General features: G+C 40.1%; 1 protein-coding gene across 8 annotated transcripts; it reads right to left on the minus strand.

The window, feature by feature from the left end:
* Window positions 1–4,068: 4,068 nt before the first annotated feature.
* On the minus strand, window positions 4,069–22,803 carry UTP15 (UTP15 small subunit processome component). Of its 8 annotated transcripts, XM_055331766.1 has the most exons (15): window positions 22,714–22,803; window positions 22,201–22,310; window positions 18,855–19,019; window positions 17,106–17,198; window positions 16,824–17,008; window positions 15,601–15,779; window positions 14,922–15,047; window positions 13,160–13,295; window positions 10,682–10,766; window positions 9,520–9,669; window positions 8,755–8,856; window positions 8,209–8,342; window positions 7,974–8,032; window positions 7,045–7,274; window positions 4,069–4,457 (listed from the first exon to the last, which is right to left on the minus strand). In XM_055331766.1, exons 3-14 carry the CDS (start codon window positions 18,942–18,944, stop codon window positions 7,060–7,062), a joined length of 1,554 nt encoding a protein of 517 aa, XP_055187741.1. In that variant the 5' UTR covers window positions 18,945–19,019; window positions 22,201–22,310; window positions 22,714–22,803; the 3' UTR covers window positions 4,069–4,457; window positions 7,045–7,059. The 8 variants fall into 8 exon arrangements, with proteins under 8 accessions (XP_055187741.1, XP_055187734.1, XP_055187736.1 ...); XM_055331759.1 differs by having other exon boundaries at window positions 4,069–7,274; XM_055331761.1 differs by having other exon boundaries at window positions 4,069–7,274; window positions 22,197–22,310.
* Between the last annotated feature and the right edge of the window lie 28 nt (window positions 22,804–22,831).

Here is a 22,831-nt window from a genome sequence, read left to right on the forward strand (position 1 = left end):
AAAACTAACAAACGTGGGGGCAAAAAAAGAGATGAAAACCACGAAACAGATTCAACTGTAGAGAATGAGCTGATGGTCACTAGAGGGGAGGTGGGGGGGTGGGCTGTGCTGGTCCTGATGAGCACCCGGTACTGATGGAAGCGCCAAGTCACTCCACTCCCGAGACTAACAGAACACTGTGTGTTAACTAACTGGAATTTTAATTCAAAAAAAATTGTTTTTAAAGTATCTGTGTAGGGCAGCCCGGGTGGCCCAGTGGTTTAGTGCCACCTTCAGCCCAGGGCGTGACCCTGGAGACCCAGGATCGAGTCCCACGTCGGGCTCCCTGCATGGGGCCTGCTTCTCCCTCCCCCTGTGTCTCTGCCTCTCTCTCTCTCTCTCTCTCTCTCTCTGTCTCTCATGAATAAATTAAATCTTTTAAAAAATAAATAAAATAAAAAGTATCCTTGTAATCCAGATTTTAAAATATATTTGTATAAAGTTTTGTCCAATACTCTTTTAAGCTGTTTAAATTTTCACTACATCAGTGGTCACTTCTCATTCCTTTTAAGTGGTTCATTCTTTTTTCTTTCCAGCTTCAGGGAGGTATAACTAACAAAGAAGAATTCTATAAATTCAGGGTATACAAAGTGATGATTTCATGTGCATATACAGTGAAACGATCACTACAGCAAAGCTGATCAACATGCCTGTCACCTCACGTCGTTACCACCTTGCTTTTAATCATGTTTAATTTGTATTAATTAGTACAGAAACATGCATTCGCAAAAACAATGATTTTGATGAAAATAGTAACAGAAGCTCCTCCAGAGTGGTTGTGAAGATTGAATAATAAGTTCATATGGAAAAAAATAAAAATAAAAAATAAAATAAAATACGTAAGTTCATATGGGAACATTGGTGAGGACAGTACTTTGGTAAGTATATTACTAGTGTTAGCCATTGTTATTATTAATTATGTGTATAATTTCCCAGTTTTGATCACCCTGGTACTTACTGTTAAAGCAGAATCACACATGATCCTCTTTACCAATTGGCCAGAGGGTTTCCTATCCTTAATAATGTACTGACTTGTAATATATTCACAGGTAAGGAAACTTGCTGAGTTGTGTTGAAGTCGATGAATAGGACCTTATGGGGGAAAAGCATGTGCACAAGCCCATGGCAGTCTCTTAGGTCACAGAATAAGGAAACAGGCTATGATCACTAAATTTCACTGCGATTGTCTTATCTTTTTCGTTCTCATTTTTTTTTTTTGTTATCACCTGGATCTTTTCCCACTAGAAAATAAAAACCGGTTAGGCAAGGGAGCCTTGAAATCTTTTATCTTAAGTAGACGACAGCAAAAGGAAAAAAATCTGCCCACTGCTTTCCACATGATTCCTATGAGGACATTGTTTTGACTCAGGTTGGTTTTTTTTTTTAATTGGAAGCACTTTGTATTTGTTAATACAATATATCTTTGTATTTGTTAATACAATATATCTCTTAATACACCTGAAACTAATACAATGTTATATGTCAATTATATCCCAGGTTTTTAAAAAAATTGAAAAAATATATCTCACGTGAGTCCATTGCTTTATAGTCATGTTAACATAAAATTGCCAACACTTGTTAAATTAACATAGTTTGTATTTCTAGCCTTTTGGTCAATGAAGTCATTGCACAGTCCCAGCTAATAAGGAAAGTCTGCATTCATAACTATGTTTAAAGACATAAACAGCCCCATTTGAAATTCCTGCTATAAGATTAATCCAATAGGACTAACATTTTACTTTTGCGACTAATAGAGTCAAGCTCTTATTTGCATATATTGCGAATCATAACATTTACTTTCAAAATGCTTGGAAGCAGTCTGTCTCTCGTCCTCAGGCAACCATACTCCTTGTTTTATTTAGTTTTTAAAGATTTTATTTATTTGAGAGGGAAAGAGAAAGAGCGAGAACATGAACAAAGGGGAGGGGCAGAGGGCAAGGGAGAAGCAGGACTCGATCCCAGGACCCTGAGATCATGACCTGAGCTGAAGGCAGACGCTTCATCGACTGAACCACCTGGATGCCCATCTACCCCTCATTTTATAGTTTATGTGATTGACTTATTTAGAAAACATCCTTTATAACACGATAGAAGGAAAGGTTCAACCCAACCCTTATCTACGTGGTCCAAATGTTGTCGATCAGGGGAACCAAGGAAAAAGCCTCCCAACTAATGCAGGACAAGTCGACCTCTCATAATCGCAAAAGTGTGGCGAGCCCAAGAAAGCAGGCAGGACACTGTCCGTGTGTCCCCGCGCTTGTCCTTGCAAGAGTCCCGCAGCGGAAGGGCTGCTGGAGGCCTCTAGCAGATGGGGACACCGAGGCAGCCGGGCCCGCACAGGATCCCGCAGGACCGAAAAGGCTGATCCTCAGCTCCATGGCCGGCATGGCCCGGCTTCCTTTCCGCGGCTCAGGTTGGCGCCCACTAATGGCCCGGGGCCCAGCTCGCTGTGGCAACGCGCGTCCTGGTTCTGCGGGGTGGGCGCCTGCAACAGCTGCTGGACAGCGGGCTCCCCCCGGCCCCGGGATGCGGCTGCCACCTCGTGGGACCAGGCCGGCGAGCGGGCCGGGCCTCAGGTGGCCTACGGAGCCACACCGCCCTCCCCTCGGGCTCCAGCAGGTGCGGGGGGTGAACCTGGAGCTGCACCACCCCCGGGGAGGCCTCACCATGGGCTTTCCTGTTGCCCGGCTGCACCCCTAACGCTCCACCCGGTCGGTCACCGTGGATCACCCCCCCCCCCGCCCCCGGACATCCTGGCTCCTGGCTGCCTGGCACTGTCCCCAACATCCCTCCGTCGTAACTGTGGGCCCTTCACCAGCACCCCTACGTGTCCCCCACCGCTGGCACATGCGCAGACCCAATGCCACACAGGCCAACAGCACGTGGATTCAGCCAGGCGGCCGCTGCCCTCACTCCCCCGGCTGCGATTTGTCACCCATCCTGGCCACACGCGCCAGCCCAACCACCTTGTCCCTTTCCGGATGATGTCGTGCTCACCACTGGAAACCCCGAGGCTGGCCAGCCGTGCCCCGGGGTACCCCACATCCACACCTCCCGGCCAAGTGTGGAGAGGAATATGCGGCAGGCAGACAGGCCGTGCTTCAAACCCAGGCCATCGACTTCGTGTGGGCCGAGGGCCGCTGGTGAGCCTGCTGCATTCTCTCCTCCTCCTTCTCCCCAAAAGAGTAGCTAACAAATATCCTGGACACTTTTCATTCTCACAACCACAACGGGATGTTGTCTGATGAACAGATGAAGAAAGTTCAGTACAAAATGGTAAAGTCACTTGCCCAGACACATGGCTGGTTACTGGCTGAATCTGACCCAGGCCAATGGCTCCTAAGGCTGAGCTCTCGACCTCTCTAGGAGCGGATCTTGTCTTCGTTCGCTCACTCCCAACGCTTTGAGCCTCCTCCTCCTCCTCGTTTTGCTGGTCATCTGGTTTCCACGAAGGTGGCCAGTAAAGAACCCCTGCAAGCCTGCCCCATCACATCTACATGCCTAATGACATCTGTGCCCATATACTTTGCCTTCCCCCTTGAACCATACCCGAACTACTCCTTCTCCTAAGCTAACTCTTCCATTTGGGTACTCGACCCCAAATCCCCTCCCAAAAACATCGTCCCAGCAATTGGCCTCCCTCTCCCATATCACTAGCTGTCCCGTCCACACGAGTATCCTGGTCGGTACATGTTCTGTAATTCTTTCCAGTTTAAATCTTATGTGAATTACGAATCTCAAAACATTAATGCTCAGTGGAAGCCAGCCCCCAATCCTAAATTCTGTGCGATTCCTTTTAAAACTGTAGCAAATGCACACTAACCTGCGAATCGATGGCAGAGTTTACTCGACATCCAACTGTCCCAAGTAGAACAGAAATTGCAAGAGAACGGGATTTGGTCTATAGGGTTCACAGTAACATCCCCAATTTCCTGACCTCTAATGTGTGCCTGAATAAATACCAGGATCTGTGAATTAGCGTCTTTGGAGCTACTTGGTTGTGAATGAAGGAAACCACTCACACGCATCTAAGCAAAAAGAATTTATTACAAGGATTCCAAATAGTCTCATGGCTCCGAGGGAAGCCCTAAGGTACAGCCAGAAGGGAAACGGAACCGCTGGGAACCCGGTCTCTTCTCTGTCCTGCCCTGCTGAGGCAGGATGGCTTGGTCTTGCAGATTTTCTCCGGACTTAGTTTCCTTCTCCTTTCTTCGCTTTCTTTGCTGATGATCCAAAAAGCATTCTCAGAACCCCACATTTGCCAAGATCAAGAATTTGGGGCGCCTTGGTGGCGCATAGAAGCGTCCAACTCTTGCTTTCAGTTCAGGTCATGATCTCGCAGGGTGGGATCGAGCCCCATGTCCAGTACAGAGTCTGCTTCAAATTCTTTCTCCTTCCTGCTTCTACCTCTCCTCACTCTAATAAATAAATAAAACCTTTTTTTTAAAAAAAAAGAATTTGATTATAATTCCTAGTTACTACTCCCGGCTTAGCCTGGGCTTGAGCCAGATATACCACCCCCGGTATTGGTCACTATCTGGGGAAAGAGGCACGCAGCCTAGTCACAGTAAGTGCCTCTTCGTAGCTGAGGGAACATTTTATTCATTGGAGAGACAATTTAGTTACTTGTTAAAGTTAAGCATTTGAAAACTTTCCTTAAGGTTTTAGATTTAACTTATATTCCATCCATAATACTAGTTCATTTTAATAATCACTTTCAAGGGGGCCTTTAATTCATGTTTCATAAAGTATATTTTAGTTGAACACATTACATTTAAAATTTTTTTAAACAAATCCACTTACAATCCAAATTCCTTTAAACAATAGCATTTATACACTTAAGATATTTTTCTTGTAAATAGCACTTCAAATGCTTGATCCAATAAGCAGAACCTTCCCAAGTGCTTAACTCTTACAATAAGTTAAATGTACAATGAGTTCCTAAGTTCTCTGGGACATGTCAAGATTTTTGCAGGCTTAGTAATATTTTAAAGTACTTTTCAACTAAAATTCAGAAGCCTTAATATCTGTCATTTTATATTAGAATCCAAAGGCCAACGCAACACACCATAATATGCCTAATATGCCAATTGTGTTTAAATACTTTAAATAACAAATACTTGTTTGTCCCAATGAATATAAAAACTATTCCTGAAATTACTATACAGTATCAATGGCTATGGGAATTGCAAAACCTTTTTGAAAATTCATCTTCATTCTAGATTTCATCCAAGAACTGCAGCGCTCGGTGAAGTCCTGTCAAAGAAACAGGAGGCTTGGCCCCAGAGGCCAGGTGGGTTCACAGGGCCGGGATGATGAGGGACTCAGGCCTGGGGGAAAAGTGGGCTGACCACTGGAGCTCATTCAGCATTAAGTGACAACACCAACAATGGATGGCTGTGATGAGACTTGAATAAAATAATGTATGGGAAAACTCTTGTCACGTGTTGCACACTTGATGGCAGCTAGTTTTAGAATTTTCAACTTCTAATTTTTACTAGTATACAGCATACTTAAAAGTTAAATACTTTTAAAAGCTTTTAAATACAAAATTTACTTAAATAAATTAACCCTTTTAACATGAAGACAGAGTTTCTGACCTTGTCTAATCTCATAATTACTCCGGGAAATAAACTCCTGGTTTCTTCATAAGCCACTGTGCATTCACCAATTCAAGAAAGGGAAACTAGACCCTATTTTTGAGCACATGCCTTTTCCAGACCACAGAAATATTCTTTTCTGCCTTAAAAAAAAAAAAAACCTGAATTCACAAAACTAAACTCTGAGATTCCCATTGCATAATCTTCCTTAAGGTTTTTTTTTTTTTTTTAAACACAAAGCAGGTTTCCTTACAGATAACTACTTGAGGTGGAATAGGAACTGGGAAAAGGGAGAAGTAGCAAGTGTGAAATCAGTGTCCTAAAACAGTAGCCAGTGACTATTCATGAATTCACGTATCTCAGAAAGCCAAGAAGAAAGAATATCTTTATAAAAATGTGGCTTACATTGACCTTTAAAAAACAAAAACGATTTTCCAAAACAAGCTACTCTATCTTTGAGTTCTAAAATACAAAATGATTGTGGAGATTAGAGAAACAAACTCTAAAGACTGATTACAGAACGTGGTTTTCAGAAGGGTAGGAAGCTGTAAGAGAAGCTCCAAACATATGTATAAAAGGTTGAAAGGCTATTTAATTACAAGATAAGTGGCAAATTTTATCACTCCTCTGACCTGAAGTTGAAAACTGGGCAGAAAAAAAGCTGTGTATTAAGAAGGAGAAAATTGTGGTCCGATAAGGTCTATCTGTAGACCTTGTTCTGGTAAGAATGGTCAAGATTAAAGGAATGGAAAGAATCTGGAATGGACAGCACAATTTTTAGGTATCAAATCTGCCTCATCACACTCTTTGAATACATGTTCTAACTAATTCAGAGTAAATTGTTCAAAGCTGACCACTGATGTGTCACATGTGGAGCAGATGCAGTCCCATTACTGGCAGAAGCGGAACATGGGACCTAGGATAAACGATAACATCAAGGCAAGGGAGGTGAGATCAGCAGGGCTTGGAAATCCCACACTGATTAGAGGATTTATTTCTGTTGCTGTTGTTTGTCCAGGAGAAAAGTAAAAAATAAAGCCCTGCCCCTTTGGCAGGATTCCCAGTTGAAACCCATTCCAGGGTTCTGAAGCCCTACCCAAATGTTGATACAGAACTTTGCTGTATTAAAATTAATATCACTTTGTCCAAGGTGGACAATACACTACGACCAAGACAACTCAGATCTTCTAGCCGAAGATGCCATGAAATAATTCAAAGTATTACATGGAAAACCATGTCTTACAATAGGTACTTATTTACCAATTCTAGATATTCCAGTCTCTTCCATCAAACTGCTTCTGTGAATACTTTTTTGGGTTTTTGTTTTGTTTTGTTTTTACTACATCAGAGATTCTCTTTCCAATAGTTAATAGAATCAAATATATTTCAAGTTAGCTGTTCTTACAGGTCTCATCAGACACTACGATTCCATCTTGTTCTCTAGAAATCCATCAGACGTATGCTGCAGCACAGAAGTGCTTTCTTTCCTTGTCATAGTAGCAAAAAGCATATCCATCATCCCTAAAGTTTCTAGTAGTTCTCTCTGGTAATCAATCTCTTTTTCTACGAGTCCTTGAAGTAACAAAAACTTTTTATCAACTACAGGTGACTGACCAATCACAGGAAGATATATATCTAGAAAGAGAGAGAAAACACATTAATTAGAAGTACTTTTCTTAATAAATGAACAGCAATAGTTAGAAAAGATATGAAAATATTAAATATAAACATACTGAAAAATCTGTACTTATTTTAAATTTATGATTTATAGAAAATAATCCAGCTAAATAATTTTTTTTTCAAAAAGAAGTACTTATAGAAAGTACAGTGTGGAGGTTCTGACCTACTTTCATTTTCCCCTTAAAAATTATAGATGTCTAAACAAAAACTGTTTGATTTCAATAACTCTAATTTTAGCAATTCAGAGTCAAACTGCTATAAACATTTTACTTCCCTTAAAATGCACTGATTTACTGTGGTTGTTTTCTTCATGACAATCGCTACTGGAGAATTCATAAAAACAAGGTATTGTGATCTATGCAATTTCATTATTTGACATCTCTAGTGCTGCAATTCAAGTTTCTTTTTTTTTTTTTTAAGGTTTCACATATTTATTTGAGAGAAAGAGCAAGTGAGAGGGAGAGAGAGAGAGAGCACCAATGGGAGGGGGGGCAGCACAGAAGGAGAGGGAGAAGTAGACTCCCCACTGAGCTGGGAGCCCAACGCAGGGCTCGATCCCAAGACTCTGAGATCAGGATCTGAGCACAAGGCAGATGCTTAACTGACTGAGCCACACAGGTGCCCCGAATTTTTCAAGTTTTAACAACTACTTACCAATAATTATTTCCGCAGCATTGATCAAAACAGGGGCAAATCTTGGTTGAGACAGATTCCTACAGAACAAATATTATTTTATGAAAAGTGTCAACTTTAAAAATATCCATAAAATAAATTTTAAATTGTTCCATCAGTTCTCTACTAAGGTCAATATAAAAGTAAAGGTCTCTCTTATTTGAGATAAAGAAGGAGTTCAGATGCAAAATATATGTTTCATAGACATAAAACATACCGTATCAAAAAATTAAGAACACGACTGATTTCCTTTTCATCCCGACCTGCAAGGGCATTTGCAAGGACTCCTCTTCGATTTAGCTCCTTTATGATGGAAACTGTAATCTCAGGTGTCTTTATTGTACAACTGGGCTAGAAAAATTTTCAGTGAACATGAGCAGGTAAGACAGCGCAGGAAACAATGATAGTCTTAGAACTCACTAACCATTACCAAATTTAAATAGGTTTATATCATTACGTTTTGAGTTGCAGTAATACACAATAAAATGATTCTTTTAAAAATATGCACCTCGTAGGTTTAGCAACTGTAACAGATGTACCACTCTGGCGGGGGGGTGGGGGTGGGGTTATTGATAATAGGAGAGGCTATGATTGTGTGGGTGCAGGGAGTCTACAGGAAACCTCTGTACCTTCCCCTCAATTTTGCTGTGAAGCTAAAACTGCTCTAAAAAATTAGTCTTAATTAAAAATATAAACACACACACGCTCTCTCCCTCTCACAGGGATAGCATATTGTATATACATATATATGCTTCCCACTCACCTCAAGGACTCTGTCAAGTGCCTTAGAGACCCGGAAATTTTTCAGATCCCTGTCATACAATTCTAGGTGTTTCTTTGATGGCCTGTTGATCAAAATGTCGTCCTGTATTACAAAGTAAATTTATAAAGAAAAATCAGTATCTGCACAGTTTCATTCAAAATAAATTTTTTCATTGTGAGATTTTATACTAGGATGACCCTGAACTATTTAATAAATAATGGGCATATCCCCAGAATGCAGACTAATTAAAAATGGAATAATTTGCTACATCAATGTGTTCTTACTCTCCTATGATTTAACTTAGAACACATACACAATACCTCACTCTGGGCAAACATTAGAAAAAAACAAAAATGGGAGAGACTGAGATCTAGTCCCAACGACTCTGATTACCAGTAGTGAGATGCTAGATCGACCAGAACTTCTATCTCCATCTTCTCAGATGCCAAAAGGGGACATAATCGGCTCTACTACCGTTCAGGGTTGTTTAGGAGATCAAATTAGATAGTGTGTCAAAGACACTGTTTTGAATATGGTAAAATACTATATGTAACATTGTTACGATTCAGGGTATCAAAGTAGACCTCATTCCCCATTACTTACTAATAATGTCCCCAATCTAGCAATCTGCAAAGAATTAAGGTAGAGAAAAGCAAAATAAAGTTAAATCCCATGTGAACTACACTTTCCAGTAATGTGCAGGGATGGACCTGCCTACTCTAACAAACTACACCTTTTTAAAAAATGTAAGAAATATGCAAATACCCGCTGCTTCATGTAACTTTTTCCTTTTATAAAAGTTCGATATGCAGGCCTCCTTCTCTTGGGAAAAGAATCCTTCTTTGCTTCAGATTTCCGATGTTTCACACTCAATATTCCATTGGTCATTCCTACAACTATCGTCTCATCTTCGTGCTATAAACAATTAGAAAAATAAGTTACTCTATTCCTAACCCATCACTTAGCTTACTTTTTCTTCAAAATACCACTTCTAACATGCTTTCTGCTTATCCATACTTTCACTAAGAGTTCCACTCAGATATAGATACTCTGCCTAACAATAATCTGTGCAAAAAGTTAGAACAAATAATTTTTTCCTCCAGGATACTATTATATTGATAGTGTTTAAATTATCACTGGCAGTTTGAATAATACAGTTAATGACATCTTGGGAAACTTCTAAAATAATTTTTTTTTCTGCATCCTCTTATTAGAAAAAGGATCATGTGATGGCATGACTTCTCATAATCTTGCCAAGAAAATATTTTGTAATCAGCTTTTCCTCTTCTAATTCAGATTTCTATATGATGTATTCAAATATCCTCTTTTCAATGGCTCAAGAAATTTGACAGTGGACATCCCAGAAAAAGCAGTCAACAAAGACATACAAGTTCACTTTGTTACTCGCTTTTCTCACTTTTTTTTTTTTTCCCTCAGAGAGCCAACTTGATTTTCTAGAGTATGTTAATTCGAAGTTAAATGTGTTGAAAGGAGATTTATCAGTTTCCCAGATCCTGCCGTTCATGGTAACAATGCCTATAGCTATGCTTGATTTGAAGGTATATAGTGAGCAAGATCTAAATCTCAATTCATACTAAGTTATTGAGACAAGTCATATAATACAAATTATCTTAACTATCTAATATGGTAAGAAGAAGACTGGGGTGCCTGGGTGGCTCAGTTGGTTAACTATCTGCCTTCAGCTCAGGGCATGATCCCAGTGTCCTGGGATCCAGCCCCGTGTCAGGCTCCCTGCTCTGAGGGGAGCCTGCTTCTCCCTCTCCTCCTGCTTGAGTTCAATCTCTCTGTCAAATAAACAAATAATATCTTTAAAAAAAAAATTTACTCACATAAAAAGATAAACCCTACAATTCCATTTTACTTTAACAAAGTTAGTGAAAGCTTTAAAAAGAGTAAAAGTACTCACCGCAAGTGCAAGACTCAAAATTGAAGCTGCATAATCAAAACTGTGGACTACTTTATAGGAAGTCGTACTATATACTTTCACCTTCCTGAAAGAAAGAAAGAAAGAAAGAAAGAAAGAAAGAAAGAAAGAAAGAAAGAAAGAAAGAAAAAAGAAAGAAAGCAAGCTTTGTTACAAATCACCTTGGAAATGAGTGTAAAATGCAAATTTCCTATTTTTTAGAAACGCAATATATAAATATTAAAATTTATACAGCAATGAAGAAAAATGATTAACAATATTAATTACAAACTAATTCCTTACTGAATCTAAAAATCAACTGTTAGCAGTAGCTATGTTTATATAAAGACTAGCCACCAAAAGGACAGACCATGAACCACTGTCACCTGAAGATGAAACTTGATAGTAAAGAAAAGGTTTCAAAGTACACTGGGAATCAAAAGAGCAGGGTTTCTCAGCATTACCATGATTAACACCACAGGCCAGGTAAGTCTTTGTTGTGGAGGCTGTTCTGTGCGTGGTAGGCTGCCCAGCAGCATCTGCCAACTACCATGAACAGAGCCAACTCACATTTGATTTTTGAGGGACATATCTAAAAATCAAGTCCTAAATTGCCTAGTAACACCATTTCAGGGAATCTGCTACATATTTACATAATTAATTTCTTTGTGTTAAAACTATATTCTAGGGCAGCCCCGGTGGCCCAGAGGTTTAGTGTCGCCTTCGGCCCGGGACGTGATCCTGGAGACCTGGGATCGAGTCCCGTGTCGGGCTCCCTGCATGGAGCCTGCTTCTCCCTCTACCTGTGTCTCTGCCTCTCTCTCTGTGCCTCTCATGAATAAATAAAATAAAATCTTAAAAAATATATATGTGTGTGTGTGTGTGTGTGTGTATATATATATTCTAGCTTTTAAAATATGTATACTTTTTAATGAACATACTGAAAAACCAAGGCTTTCCATAACAAAAATAGAAAATACAGACATAAAATAATCAAAAACAAATAAATATGACTACTAGAAATGCGCCATAGCTCCAGCCACATGCTACTGAGTACTTGAAATGTGGCCAGTGGAAATAAAGAACCACATTTTTAATTTTGATTTTAAATAAATTTTAATTTAAAAACTGAGGTAGAGTAAAAATACTTTTCTGTTAAACAACTACATTTCACTTTAATCACTATAAAATATTATTACTGTATCATAGGGCATGTATTGGATGCTTAACTGATCTGTCTTGGTAATATTTTTACATTGATTACATATTGAAATAATATTTTAGTTACCCTGAAATAATTTTACTGAGTTCTTTTTGCCTACTTAATGTGGCTACTAAAACATTTAAAATTATATATGTAGCCTACATCATATTTCTATTGGACACCACTGTTTTAGAACATTAACTAATGGAATACTACTACTAATTGGAAATAGTAATATCTGAGGGGCGTCTGGGTGGCTCAGTGGCTGAGCTTCTACCTTCGGCTCAGGTCATGATCCCAGGGCCCTGGGATGGAGCCCGCATCAGACTCCCTGTTTGATGGGAAGCCTGCTTCTCCCTCTCTACCACTTGTGCTCTTATGCATGCTCTCTCTCACACATAAATTTTAAAAAAATCTTTTAAAAAAGAAAAAAGGTAAAATTTTAATCACATAAATGTACAGAAGTTTTCACATGAAGTTTCAAATTTTGAAGAATATAAGCTAGAATACATACATACACTCATTAAATTTTTAAATATACACATACACAATAAGGATTTTTAAAGAAATCACAGAATGACAGACTAATTAAAAAAAAACAATGTTCAAATGGTTCAATAAAATTCCTTAAGTACGGGATCTCTGGGTGGCGCAGCGGTTTGGCGCCTGCCTTTGGCCCAGGGCGCGATCCTGGAGACCCGGGATCAAATCCCACATCCGGCTTCCGGTGCATGGAGCCTGCTTCTCCCTCTGCCTGTGTCTCTGCCTCTCTCTCTCTGTGACTATTATAAATAAATAAAAATTTAAAAAAAATTAAAAAAAAAATCCTTAAGTATATACGTTGAAGCACTAACTTTTTTTTTTTAAGATTTTTAAATGTTTTTTATTTTTTTTAGATTTTATTCATTTATTCATGAGAGACAGAGAGAGATAGAGGCAAAGACAAGAGGCAGAGGGAGAAGCAAGCTCCATGCAGGGAGCCCGATGTGGGACTTGATCCTGGATCTCCAGGATTACACCCTGGGCCGAAGGCAGCACTAAACCACTGAGCCACTGGGGCTGCCCTGAAGCACTAACTTATGTCAAGCAAGAAAATAAGTTTGCTGTATATGAATAAAAAAAGATCAAAACTAATTTTCAACTGAAAATATTTTTTTCACAGAAATTATTTGACAGAACATTTACTTTATCACAAATACTTCAGAAATAACTCATTTCCTCAAGCAGTAAATATCCATACACCAGTAATAATAAAGAAAGAAAATTAAAACGCTAACCTATCCAGTGACCCAGAAAGTAACCTCTGTCCAGAGCTGCTCAGATATAAACACGTCACAGTTTTATGATGATTTTTCAAAGACACTAGTAATTGTCCTCCTTTCAGCATGTCCCAGATTTTAACATAACGGCCTCCTACAAGAAGAAATAATCATTAATTTGAAATTCTGCCTAACATTTAGTATTTTAAAGATTTGAAAAGCATTCTACACTGGACAGGGCACAGCATGGAGGTGAAGTGAGGGGTCCCAGAGCAAAACTGCCTGGTTTCAGTGCTGGCTCCATCACTCACTGACTTTGAAACTGAGAATAATAATAGTTCCTACCTCAAAGAACTGTTATGATGATTAGATAACTGCATGTTTGTAAAGTTCACAGAACTTCCCAGCAAAATAAAAAGTATAACCAAAAAAGATTACGAGAATTGTAATAAAATCATTTGGCAAAAGAAATTTTGGGTCACTATGGAAATGAATAATATAGCTTTATTTCCTCAACATTTTGTGAATCTCACTCTCACCAAAACTAAAAAAACTTCCCTAAAACTTCTATTCGAAGAGTTAGAAGGTTCCTTAAAGGCAATTCACTCTAATAGTTTAAAAACAATTCTTTTAATACGGCATCTTTTATTTCAATGAAATGTGAAGCAAAAGTCTAGAAGGTAAAACAGGAAAATGAGTTTGAGAGGGAGGAGCAAAGGTCTTACCTATCCTAACTGGGAAAGGGGCGCACAGGCCAATTCACAGTCCCTGTCTCACCACCTGTGGCAGCTCACGAGAGAGCATAGTTTAAAACAACTGATTCCGTCCAAGCTTACATTTCCAAAGCCTACAGGGGCTGAGTGAAGGGACTGCCCAAGATCGTACAATTAGCTAGTGACACAGAAGAGATGCCCATTCTCCCTGTTCAACTTGAACTTATTTCCATTTCTCAAAATAACAGCAAGAAAAATGGATACATCTGACAATGTTATCAACTTATTTTGAAATTAAAGAGGTCCTGGGAAGAAATATAAAACAGGCTAATTTTTATTTGGATTTTAAAATTGAGAGAAAAAAAGGCTACACACACGGTCACACATATGCTATAAGTTATACTACCTACGTATCCTACTGTCAACACATTAATTTTGACTTGATAAATGAAAAAAGTCAATTTACTCTTTCCATTCTAATTTTGAAAATGCTCTATGATCAACTAACGAAAAAAGACCTCAGTTACAAGTTGATGTAAACTGTGTCAAGACCCCTTCTGACTCCACATTATATCCTCCTCCAGAATTACTGGCTATTTTCTGGGTAAAGTCATCTCAATCAAGAGACACAGAAAGAGACAAATCTGATTCTAGAATGAAAAGGACTGTGTTTTCAAAAGCTGTCACAGATCTCTTAGGTAGGGATAAACAGGAATACAACCTAGATTTCTAGGTTAAATACACAATGTAGTAGACTCTCAAGTCCTAGGATTTCAGATCTGTCACTTTATCTTGTAAAAATTAGTTTAATAACTTTTATTTCCGTAGCTGCAAAATACGGAGAAAACTATCTACCTTCTAGGCTCAATAATGTGTATATAATAGCACAGTATCTGGCTCACCCTCAGTACTCAATAAATAATAACTGCTGGCCTGCCCTACTTATCAGTTGAGCAAAACCTAGGTATGCAATTCACGGGCACAGTGTTAAATTATAAGAACTAAAAAAAAAAAAATTCACTCATTCGAGATGACCAACAATATTAGTAAAGCAATTTTTAAAATACCTGCTGATGCCAGAAGTCCTCCAGAGGGAAAAAGCAGGACACTTTCCACTGGCTGCCCATGCTCAACAGAGATCACACTCTGGTTTGTTCGTGCATCAAACATCTTCACAGTATGATCATATGACCCTAAAATGTCAATTTTTGTATTATGTGAAGTTATTATTTAAAACAACAAAAACTAAGTATGTGTTTTTATCCAAATATAAATTTTAAAAGGAGAAGAGGCTTAGATGAAATTTTAAGGACACATATGTACATTCATGAAAACAGAGTATTTCCATACTCTCTGGTACTACTGTTTTCTGAAAAAGCATTTTACTGTACTATATTATACTATACTACATTATACTAGATCTTAAACTATTCGGATCTTCAAGCTATCATCACTACTGAATCATGTGGGAACCTTTGCACAAGCACCCACAAACACTGTACGGCATTATCTTTCTTTCTTGGTTGCTGTGAAAACCGTTACAGTTCTGACACTCATGTTTCCAGGGAAGCCTGATGCTTCCAAACGCTGTTTGGAAGACAGTAAGAACAATCACCAAAAGAAAACAACTGGAAAAACAGAAACATATTCCTTTATAAAAATGTTTAAACTGCTCTATCCCAAAACAATATCAAATTATATCACAATTAAATTATCCACTTCAGGAGGAAAAAACAGTTCACCAACCTGTTACAAACAGATCTGGGTTCAGTTTGCTAGCACATCCACACCTCACATAATCAGAATGTTCTTTGAATGTCACAATTTCCTTGGAGTTTGGAATATCCCACAATTTAACTGTATAATCATCAGCCCCAGAGACCACATGATATTTGTCAGCTGTAAAATCAACTGTGTGAACTGCTCTAAAAAATCAAGAATCAATATATTAAAAAGCAAGAAAAAAAACTATATCTCTGGCATCTTCTAACATAAAAACACTCCTTTTCTCCAAATAACAAAAAAAGTAGCTCAGAAAATCTTTAAAACAGGTGTTTGTCCCTAAGCCAATTTAAAATTTTAAATACCTCTACTCTATGAAGTTAACATAAACAGCCTTAAAATTCTATCTTCTAATATGTTGACAATTCTACAAAATCAATGAAAGTAAATGTTCTACAGGTTGGAGCAAAGGTACTTTTAATTTTAAAAAATTTCAAAATGGACAGTTAATTACAAAATCCTAAGACAAACTTGCCATGAAGTAGTATCATACTAAGTGAATTTGTTATACTTTAAATGTTTCCCTGATGAGGAAAGATCCTCCTGACAATATACTATTAAAAACACTTGAGATTTTAAATCAGTAGCAAACTTCAACAATGAACTAGGTAATCTTGATATAAAGCTATAACTGCTCTGGCCATTTAATTTACTAAGTGGCAAAATATTAACTTCAAGAAGAAAAAGAATCAACTTTTCAAACCTGACTTCAAAAATAAGAACCTCTAAAGTAGTCCAGATTAGTTCTGATTTATAGTTATAGGGTTGCTTTTGGATCAGTGGTTTCTAACCTGGACTGGTCACAGAACTCACAGATTAGGCAAAAACTATAGGAAATCTTCCTAGACAAACGTACATTTCTCAAAATGTCACATATAATTCTAGGGAATTCATGAGCCCCGTCAAACTGGACGATACAACTGAACCAGACGAAGTACTCTATTGTAGAACCACCAAGAAATAAAGGATACACTGGTACATAATCTTCATAGAACTGCTCTGTGTTTTTATTCAAAGCCCAAAAAACAAGCAAAAACTGTCTGTATGGTGACAGATGTTAACTAGACTTTTTATGATCATTTTGCAATAGACACAAATATTGAACATATGCCCAAAACTAACAATGTTTTGTTCATTATACCTCAGTTTAAAAAAAAATGTAAACATTTTTGAACAGTGGCTCTTACTTAGTATGACCTTCAAACTGCCTGAGGGGAGCTCTCCCACTTATATCAAAAAGCTGAACTCCACCATCTTCACTGCCAGCCACAAGCAGTTTACCATCCTGACGAAAAGTAGCACAGTATGCTGTGTCTTTAAATCGGGAAAAGGTTTTTATAGGTTCTTGAGAGTACCGGCCATAAATGTGAATCTACAAAAAGATAATAAAACGTAGTATTTGACCAGATGGCTCAAGATCAGTAGCAAATATCAACTACATAAAGGAAAAACAAACTTAATATATTTACCCTTGAGGAAGCGGTGACAGCGTAATTGTATGGAGGCTGCGGAGAAAAATCTACTTTTGACACTGCACCAAACTCCTTGATTTGAACAGGGGTCTTAATAAAAAAAATAATAATACAGAGGATTAACAGAGTTACAATTGGAAAGACCTTTTAAGATTACATAATTTCTTATTGATCATTTCTCTTTGCTCTTAATAACATTTACTAGGATGTATTTAGTAAAGAAGTATGATGAAAGCAAAAAAAAAAAAAATTCAAATCCATCACTCAGACTGTCCTGGTTGCCATTAAAGTAAACAAATATATGGCTGGAAAACCATACCCTACTCTTCCTCTTCAGCAATGGAGTTTTCTGTGATTATTACTGGGGGGAAAAATAGTTATGCCTGTACCAGCATACATTTAATCATGTATTCTGTAACTGACACAAAGATCATACCATGCATGCAGGCTGTTCTGCACCTTGCTTTTTTTCACTCAGTAACACATCTTAGCTAACCTTTCATATGCTCAACAGATTTGCCATCCGTTATAGGATACATCATAATTTACGTTACCAATCTACTACTTACAGAGATTTTTCCAAAATTTCTAGTATTAAAAATAATACTTTAATAAACACCTACATACATACATCTTAGCAAATTTGGGGTAGTATAATCATTAAGTTCCAAACTGCAGAATTTACATGGCCAAAAGATATTTTTATCATAATGTCAAAATGCCCTCCAGAAAGTTTACACCACTTTTCCTCCCTCGAGTAATGATCAAAATTTTTCATTTGTGTCACTGTAATAGATAAAAAATAGTATCCAAATTACTGTTTCAATTTACGCTTTTTTAATTACAAGCGAAGCTGTAGCTCTTTGTTACATTTACTGGTCATTTAAATTTCTGATTCCAGGGGCACCTGGGTGGCTCAGTCAGTTACCCGTCGCCTTTGGTTTAGGTCGTGATCCCAGGGTCCTGGGATGGAGCCCCACATCAGGGTCCCTGCTCAGCAGGGAGTCTGCTTCTCCCTCTCCCTCTGCTGATACTCCCTGCTTCTCCTCTCTCTCTTTCTCAGATAAATAAATACAATCTTATTTAAAAAAGTTTCTTGGGATCTCTGGGTGGCGCAGCGGTTTAGCGCCTGCCTTTGGCCCAGGGCGTGATCCTGGAGACCCGGGATCGAATCCCACGTCGGGCTCCCGGTGCATGGAGCCTGCTTCTCCCTCTGCCGGTGTCTCTGCCTCTCTCTGTGTGTGTGTGTGACTATCATAAATAAATAAAAATTAAAAATTTAAAAAAAAAATAAATAAAAAAAAATAAATAAAAAAGTTTCTTGTCCCATAAGCCTCCCATCCCAATCTTTTTCCATTTTTCTATTTAATTGTTCATTTTCTTGAAAAAAATCATTTCCGAGCCTTTGTAGACAGTCTGGAAGAACTAATTCTGCATCACTTCTTAGTTTGAGAAAAGCAAAAGAAAAAAATAATGCAAGATTCAAATCCAAAAATTTATGTCACTTGGCATCCATTAATCATCTGTTTATTCTCTGCTAGGCAGTTGTATGATTAAAATCACTAACCAATACGGACTTTTATTTTAAAAATTCCAAGAAAAACTATCAGATATCAAATTTCCCACCCAAACTAAACTGCTGATACATTCTTTTTAGTTATTAGTTCTCTATTAGAGTATCCCAAGTGTAACAAATGCTGGAGAAATAAGCATAAACGCAAACCCTTCATTACCATCTACATTTACCTTATAGTTGTTCCAGTACAGTGTGTCCTGGGTGATTTTTTCACCAAGTACAGGATATGTCTGAATAGCTGCAGGCTTGTACCCAGACATAATTTCATTCGGTTGGACTGTTATCCAAGGATAAATAGTTGAAACTGACGTTAGAAATAAGTGACTGCTTTATGTCTGAAAAAGAAAATATTTTATATATATTATTCTCAAACCTGTATAGTTACCATTTTCACGGTGTCTTTTCAAAAGGCTGTGTAGTAGTGACCAATAAACCATTTAATTCTAACACAGAAGAAACAATCTAGAAGAAGCAAGTAGAATACAGATAGGGCTACCAAAGTGCACCATCCATTCAGTTATACACAAAACTGCACACAAATGTTCTCACACTTAACTAACCAATTTATAACACACGGGAATACATCTCGCTTAGCCACCCAGTAGCCAAAGCAGAAGTAGTCCACTGGCCTAGACTGTTAACGCAAAAACATTAACGTGAAACTGCACATACAAGTCTCCTGAAACTAAATTTAGGATGACATTTAATTTACTTGAACATGGTCTAGGGTCTTAACCTCCTGAAAGTCTTACAAATACCATAAAGGAAAACAAAGCTAGGGACGCCTGGGTGGCTCAGTGGTTGAGTGTCTGCCTTAGGCTCAGGGCGTGACCCCCGGGGTCCCTGGATCGAGTCCCACATCGGGCTCCCTGCAGGGAGCCTGCTTCTCCCTCTGCCTATTTGTCTGCCCCCGCCCCTCTCGAATAAATAAATAAAATCTTAAAAAAAATAGAAACAAAGCTAATATTCTAATACAGAAGCTTAAAATTAAATTTAAAAGCTTAAAAATAGGGATCCCTGGGTGGCGCAGTGGTTTGGCGCCTGCCTTTGGCCCAGGGCGTGATCCTGGAGACCCGGAATTGAATCCCACGTTGGGCTCCCGGTGCATGGAGCCTGCTTCTCCCTCTCTGTGTGACTATCATAAATAAATAAAAATTAAAAAAAAAATTTTTTTAATTAAAAAATTAAAAAAAATAAAAAATAAAAGTTTAAAAATAGGGCAACCCGGGTGGCTCAGTGGTTTAGCGCCACCTTCAGCCCTGGGCCTGATCCTGGAGACCCGGGATCGAGTCCCACGTCAGGCTCCCTGCATGGAGCCTGCTTCTCCCTCTGCCTGTGTCTCTGCCTCTCTCTCTCTCTGTCTCTCATGAATAAATTAATAAAATCTAAAAAAAAAAAAAAAAAAAAAAGATGGACGTTCATTTTTTAAAAAAGCTTAAAAATAAAAGGTACTATTCTGATGCAGTTCAAATTTAAAAGCTTAAAATAAACATTTTTTAAAAGTTAAAATGAAAAGAAACAAGAATAAAGTAATTCTGAAATTAAATTCTCAATTTAAATGACAGAATAGGGGATGCCTGGGTGGCTCAGCGGTTGAGCGTCTGCCTTCGGCCCAGGGTGTGACCCCGGGGTCCTGGGATTGAGTCCCACATCGGGCTCCCCGCATGGAGCCTGCTTCTCCCTCTGCCTGTGTCTCTGTGTCTCTCAGAATAAATAGATAAAATCTTTAAAAAAATAAATGACAGAATAGGATAAAAATGAGTTATAACTTTTAACTGACATGAAATTAAGCCAAAATATCTCTCCAGGACTATTCAACTGCAAAAGAGATTCATTTTATCTGTAGTACAAATCATCATCTGTTTCAAAAAGCCTGAAAAGAGCGCACCAATAACACCAAAATAAATAGGTATAACATTTTCTAAAGGTTGTTTTGATGAAACATAGCAACCAACGATCAAAAGGAAACTGTTCTGTGCAAGTACCTACGATATATAGGACACTGTTCTAGGTTCTGGACGTACAACATTGAGTAAAACAAACAGTGCCCTCACACCCTCCAATATTTTCCATTTTAGCTGGTGAGTGGCAGAAGCTAGGAATATGGAATTTGCCTTGACTTGTCCTTCCTCTTCACTTTTAACACCCAAAGAGTTAACAAGACCTGCAGACTTTACCTCCCTAAACTACATCACGTCCACTCCGCCAGGTTCTACTGCTCCGATCTAGACCTTCCCATCTACAGAAACAGCGCAACGTGAGGTCTCCTTCACTCCCTTGCCCATCATCTAAACAGCCGTCAGCAAGACCTGACTACACAGCAAATCAAGCTTTTGCTACAAAGCACAACACTACCTGAAAACAAGGGTCTGACCTGCTCAACACAGCCTATGATTTGGCCCTAACTTACCTTTTCAGCTTCACCCCCTTGCTATCCCTTTAACACACCCTCCTCTTTCTTCTCTGCCTTTGCTCATCTGTCCTCTTTGCCAGGAGTGAACTCTTCTCTACCCACTTCTTTCTTATCTTTTGAAGCTCAATTCAAGGATCACACCCTCCACGCTTCTCTAAACTCCTAATGGCACTTCACTGTGCACATCTGTCAGTGTGCACTGTCAACGCTGCGTTTGTAATAATCTCTTCTTCCCATTAAACTGAACATTTCCTATCTGGAAGACTTTCGTAAGTGCTTAAAGAAAACCTGGGGAAGGAATGAAAGGAAGCACTGTGCTGGGTTCCACGGAAGAAAACAAAATTAAAGGCACAAGTGGTGTCTATAGTACAAACACTACTCCAGCAAGAGTGAACAGGCCTCTTCTCTAAGGGGCCTGATGATAAATACCTTAGGCTTTGCAGGCCAATAGGCAAAACGGAGATTATGCAGTTATAAGAAAGTAGGCAAGAAAAAAAATCCCCCCCCCCGTTTTTCTTTTTCTTTTTTTTTTAAAGATTTATTTGTTTATGATAGACACACAGAGAGGGGGGGGGCAGAGACACAGGCAGAGGGAGAAGCAGCCTCCACGCAGGGAGCCCGACGTGGGACTCGATCCTGGGACTCCAGGGTCACACCCTGGGCCCAAGGCAGGTGCTAAACCGCTGAGCCACCCAGGGATCCCTTTTTTTTTTTTTTTTTAAATAACAAACACCCCCCCTGCCAAATAATTATAGGTACAATTTTCTGTTTACGAGTGAAAAGAAGAGACTTTTTTGGACAAGGGAAAAGCACTTCACTTACTTCGGGTTCGAGGTCCGTGTTTCCTATCATCGGACACCTTGCAAATACTCACCTGTAGAAAGCCTTCCAGGCTCAGCGGCTGCCCGAGGAGGAAAAAGCCGCCGGCCTCCACCCCTCCACTCCAGCCTGCGGGCCTTCCCCCCCTCACTGCATCGCAGGCAAAACCACCCCTTGCAACAGCAGCAGCGGCGGAGTTCAGAGCTCCACCTGCAGAGAAACCCCTTAGAGCTCTAAGGGCGGGCAGCGCCGGGGGGGGGGGGGGCTCAGCGGTGGGCACCTGCCTGCGGCCCAGGGCGCGACCCCGGAGTCCCGGGATCGAGTCCCGCGTCGGGCTCCCCGCAGGGAGCCTGCTCCTCCCTCTGCCTGCGTCTCCCTCTCTCTGTTTTGTGTCCTGCGTGAATGAATAAAATAAAATCTTTACAATGAAGCGGCTGGCGGATGAAAAGGAGGAGCGGCGCGGGAGCCGGGGGGGCGCCCGGACGTGGAGCCGGCGAGGAGGAACGCGGCCCAGGAGAGACGAGAGCGGGGGCGGCCGCCGGCGCACGCGGGGCGCGCAGGGCTCGGGGCCGAGGCTCCGCCCTCCCCGCAGCCCCGAGGCCGCCCGCGCCGCCCGCAGCCCGTGGGAGCGGCCCGGCCCCGGGGACCCGCGCGGGCGCGGTGAGCGCAGACACGCGGGAGCGGAGCGCCCCACGGGGACGCAGAGCCGCGCGGCCGGCAGCGAGGCTCGGCGGCGGCTGCGAAGCCTGCCCCCGCGGCCCTCCCCGAGCCCGCCGCTCCCGGCGCCCCGGGCTCACCTGCCAGGACCGCGCGGGCCTCCCGGGGAGCCGCCGACACTCGGCACCCACGCTCGGGCGCGTCGCACAGCAGTGACGCAACGACGTCGGCTGGCGCGCGTGACGCGGCGCGAGAGGG

This window comes from Nyctereutes procyonoides, unplaced genomic scaffold (assembly GCF_905146905.1).
Source record: "Nyctereutes procyonoides isolate TBG_1078 unplaced genomic scaffold, NYPRO_anot_genome, whole genome shotgun sequence".
NCBI lineage: Eukaryota > Metazoa > Chordata > Mammalia > Carnivora > Canidae > Nyctereutes > Nyctereutes procyonoides.

Excerpts from the sequence above, each read along its gene's own strand:
- UTP15 (XM_055331766.1), bottom strand. The coding sequence starts at position 18,944 with ATGTCTGGGTACAAGCCTGCAGCTATTCAGACATATCCTGTACTTGGT. Across the intron at positions 8,857-9,519 it reads AAAGTTACATGAAGCAGCGG|GACGACATTTTGATCAACAG; the intron begins GTATTTGCATAT and ends TTTGTAATACAG. Across the intron at positions 7,275-7,973 it reads TGCTGCGGAAATAATTATTG|ATATATATCTTCCTGTGATT; the intron begins GTAAGTAGTTGT and ends CTCTCTTTCTAG.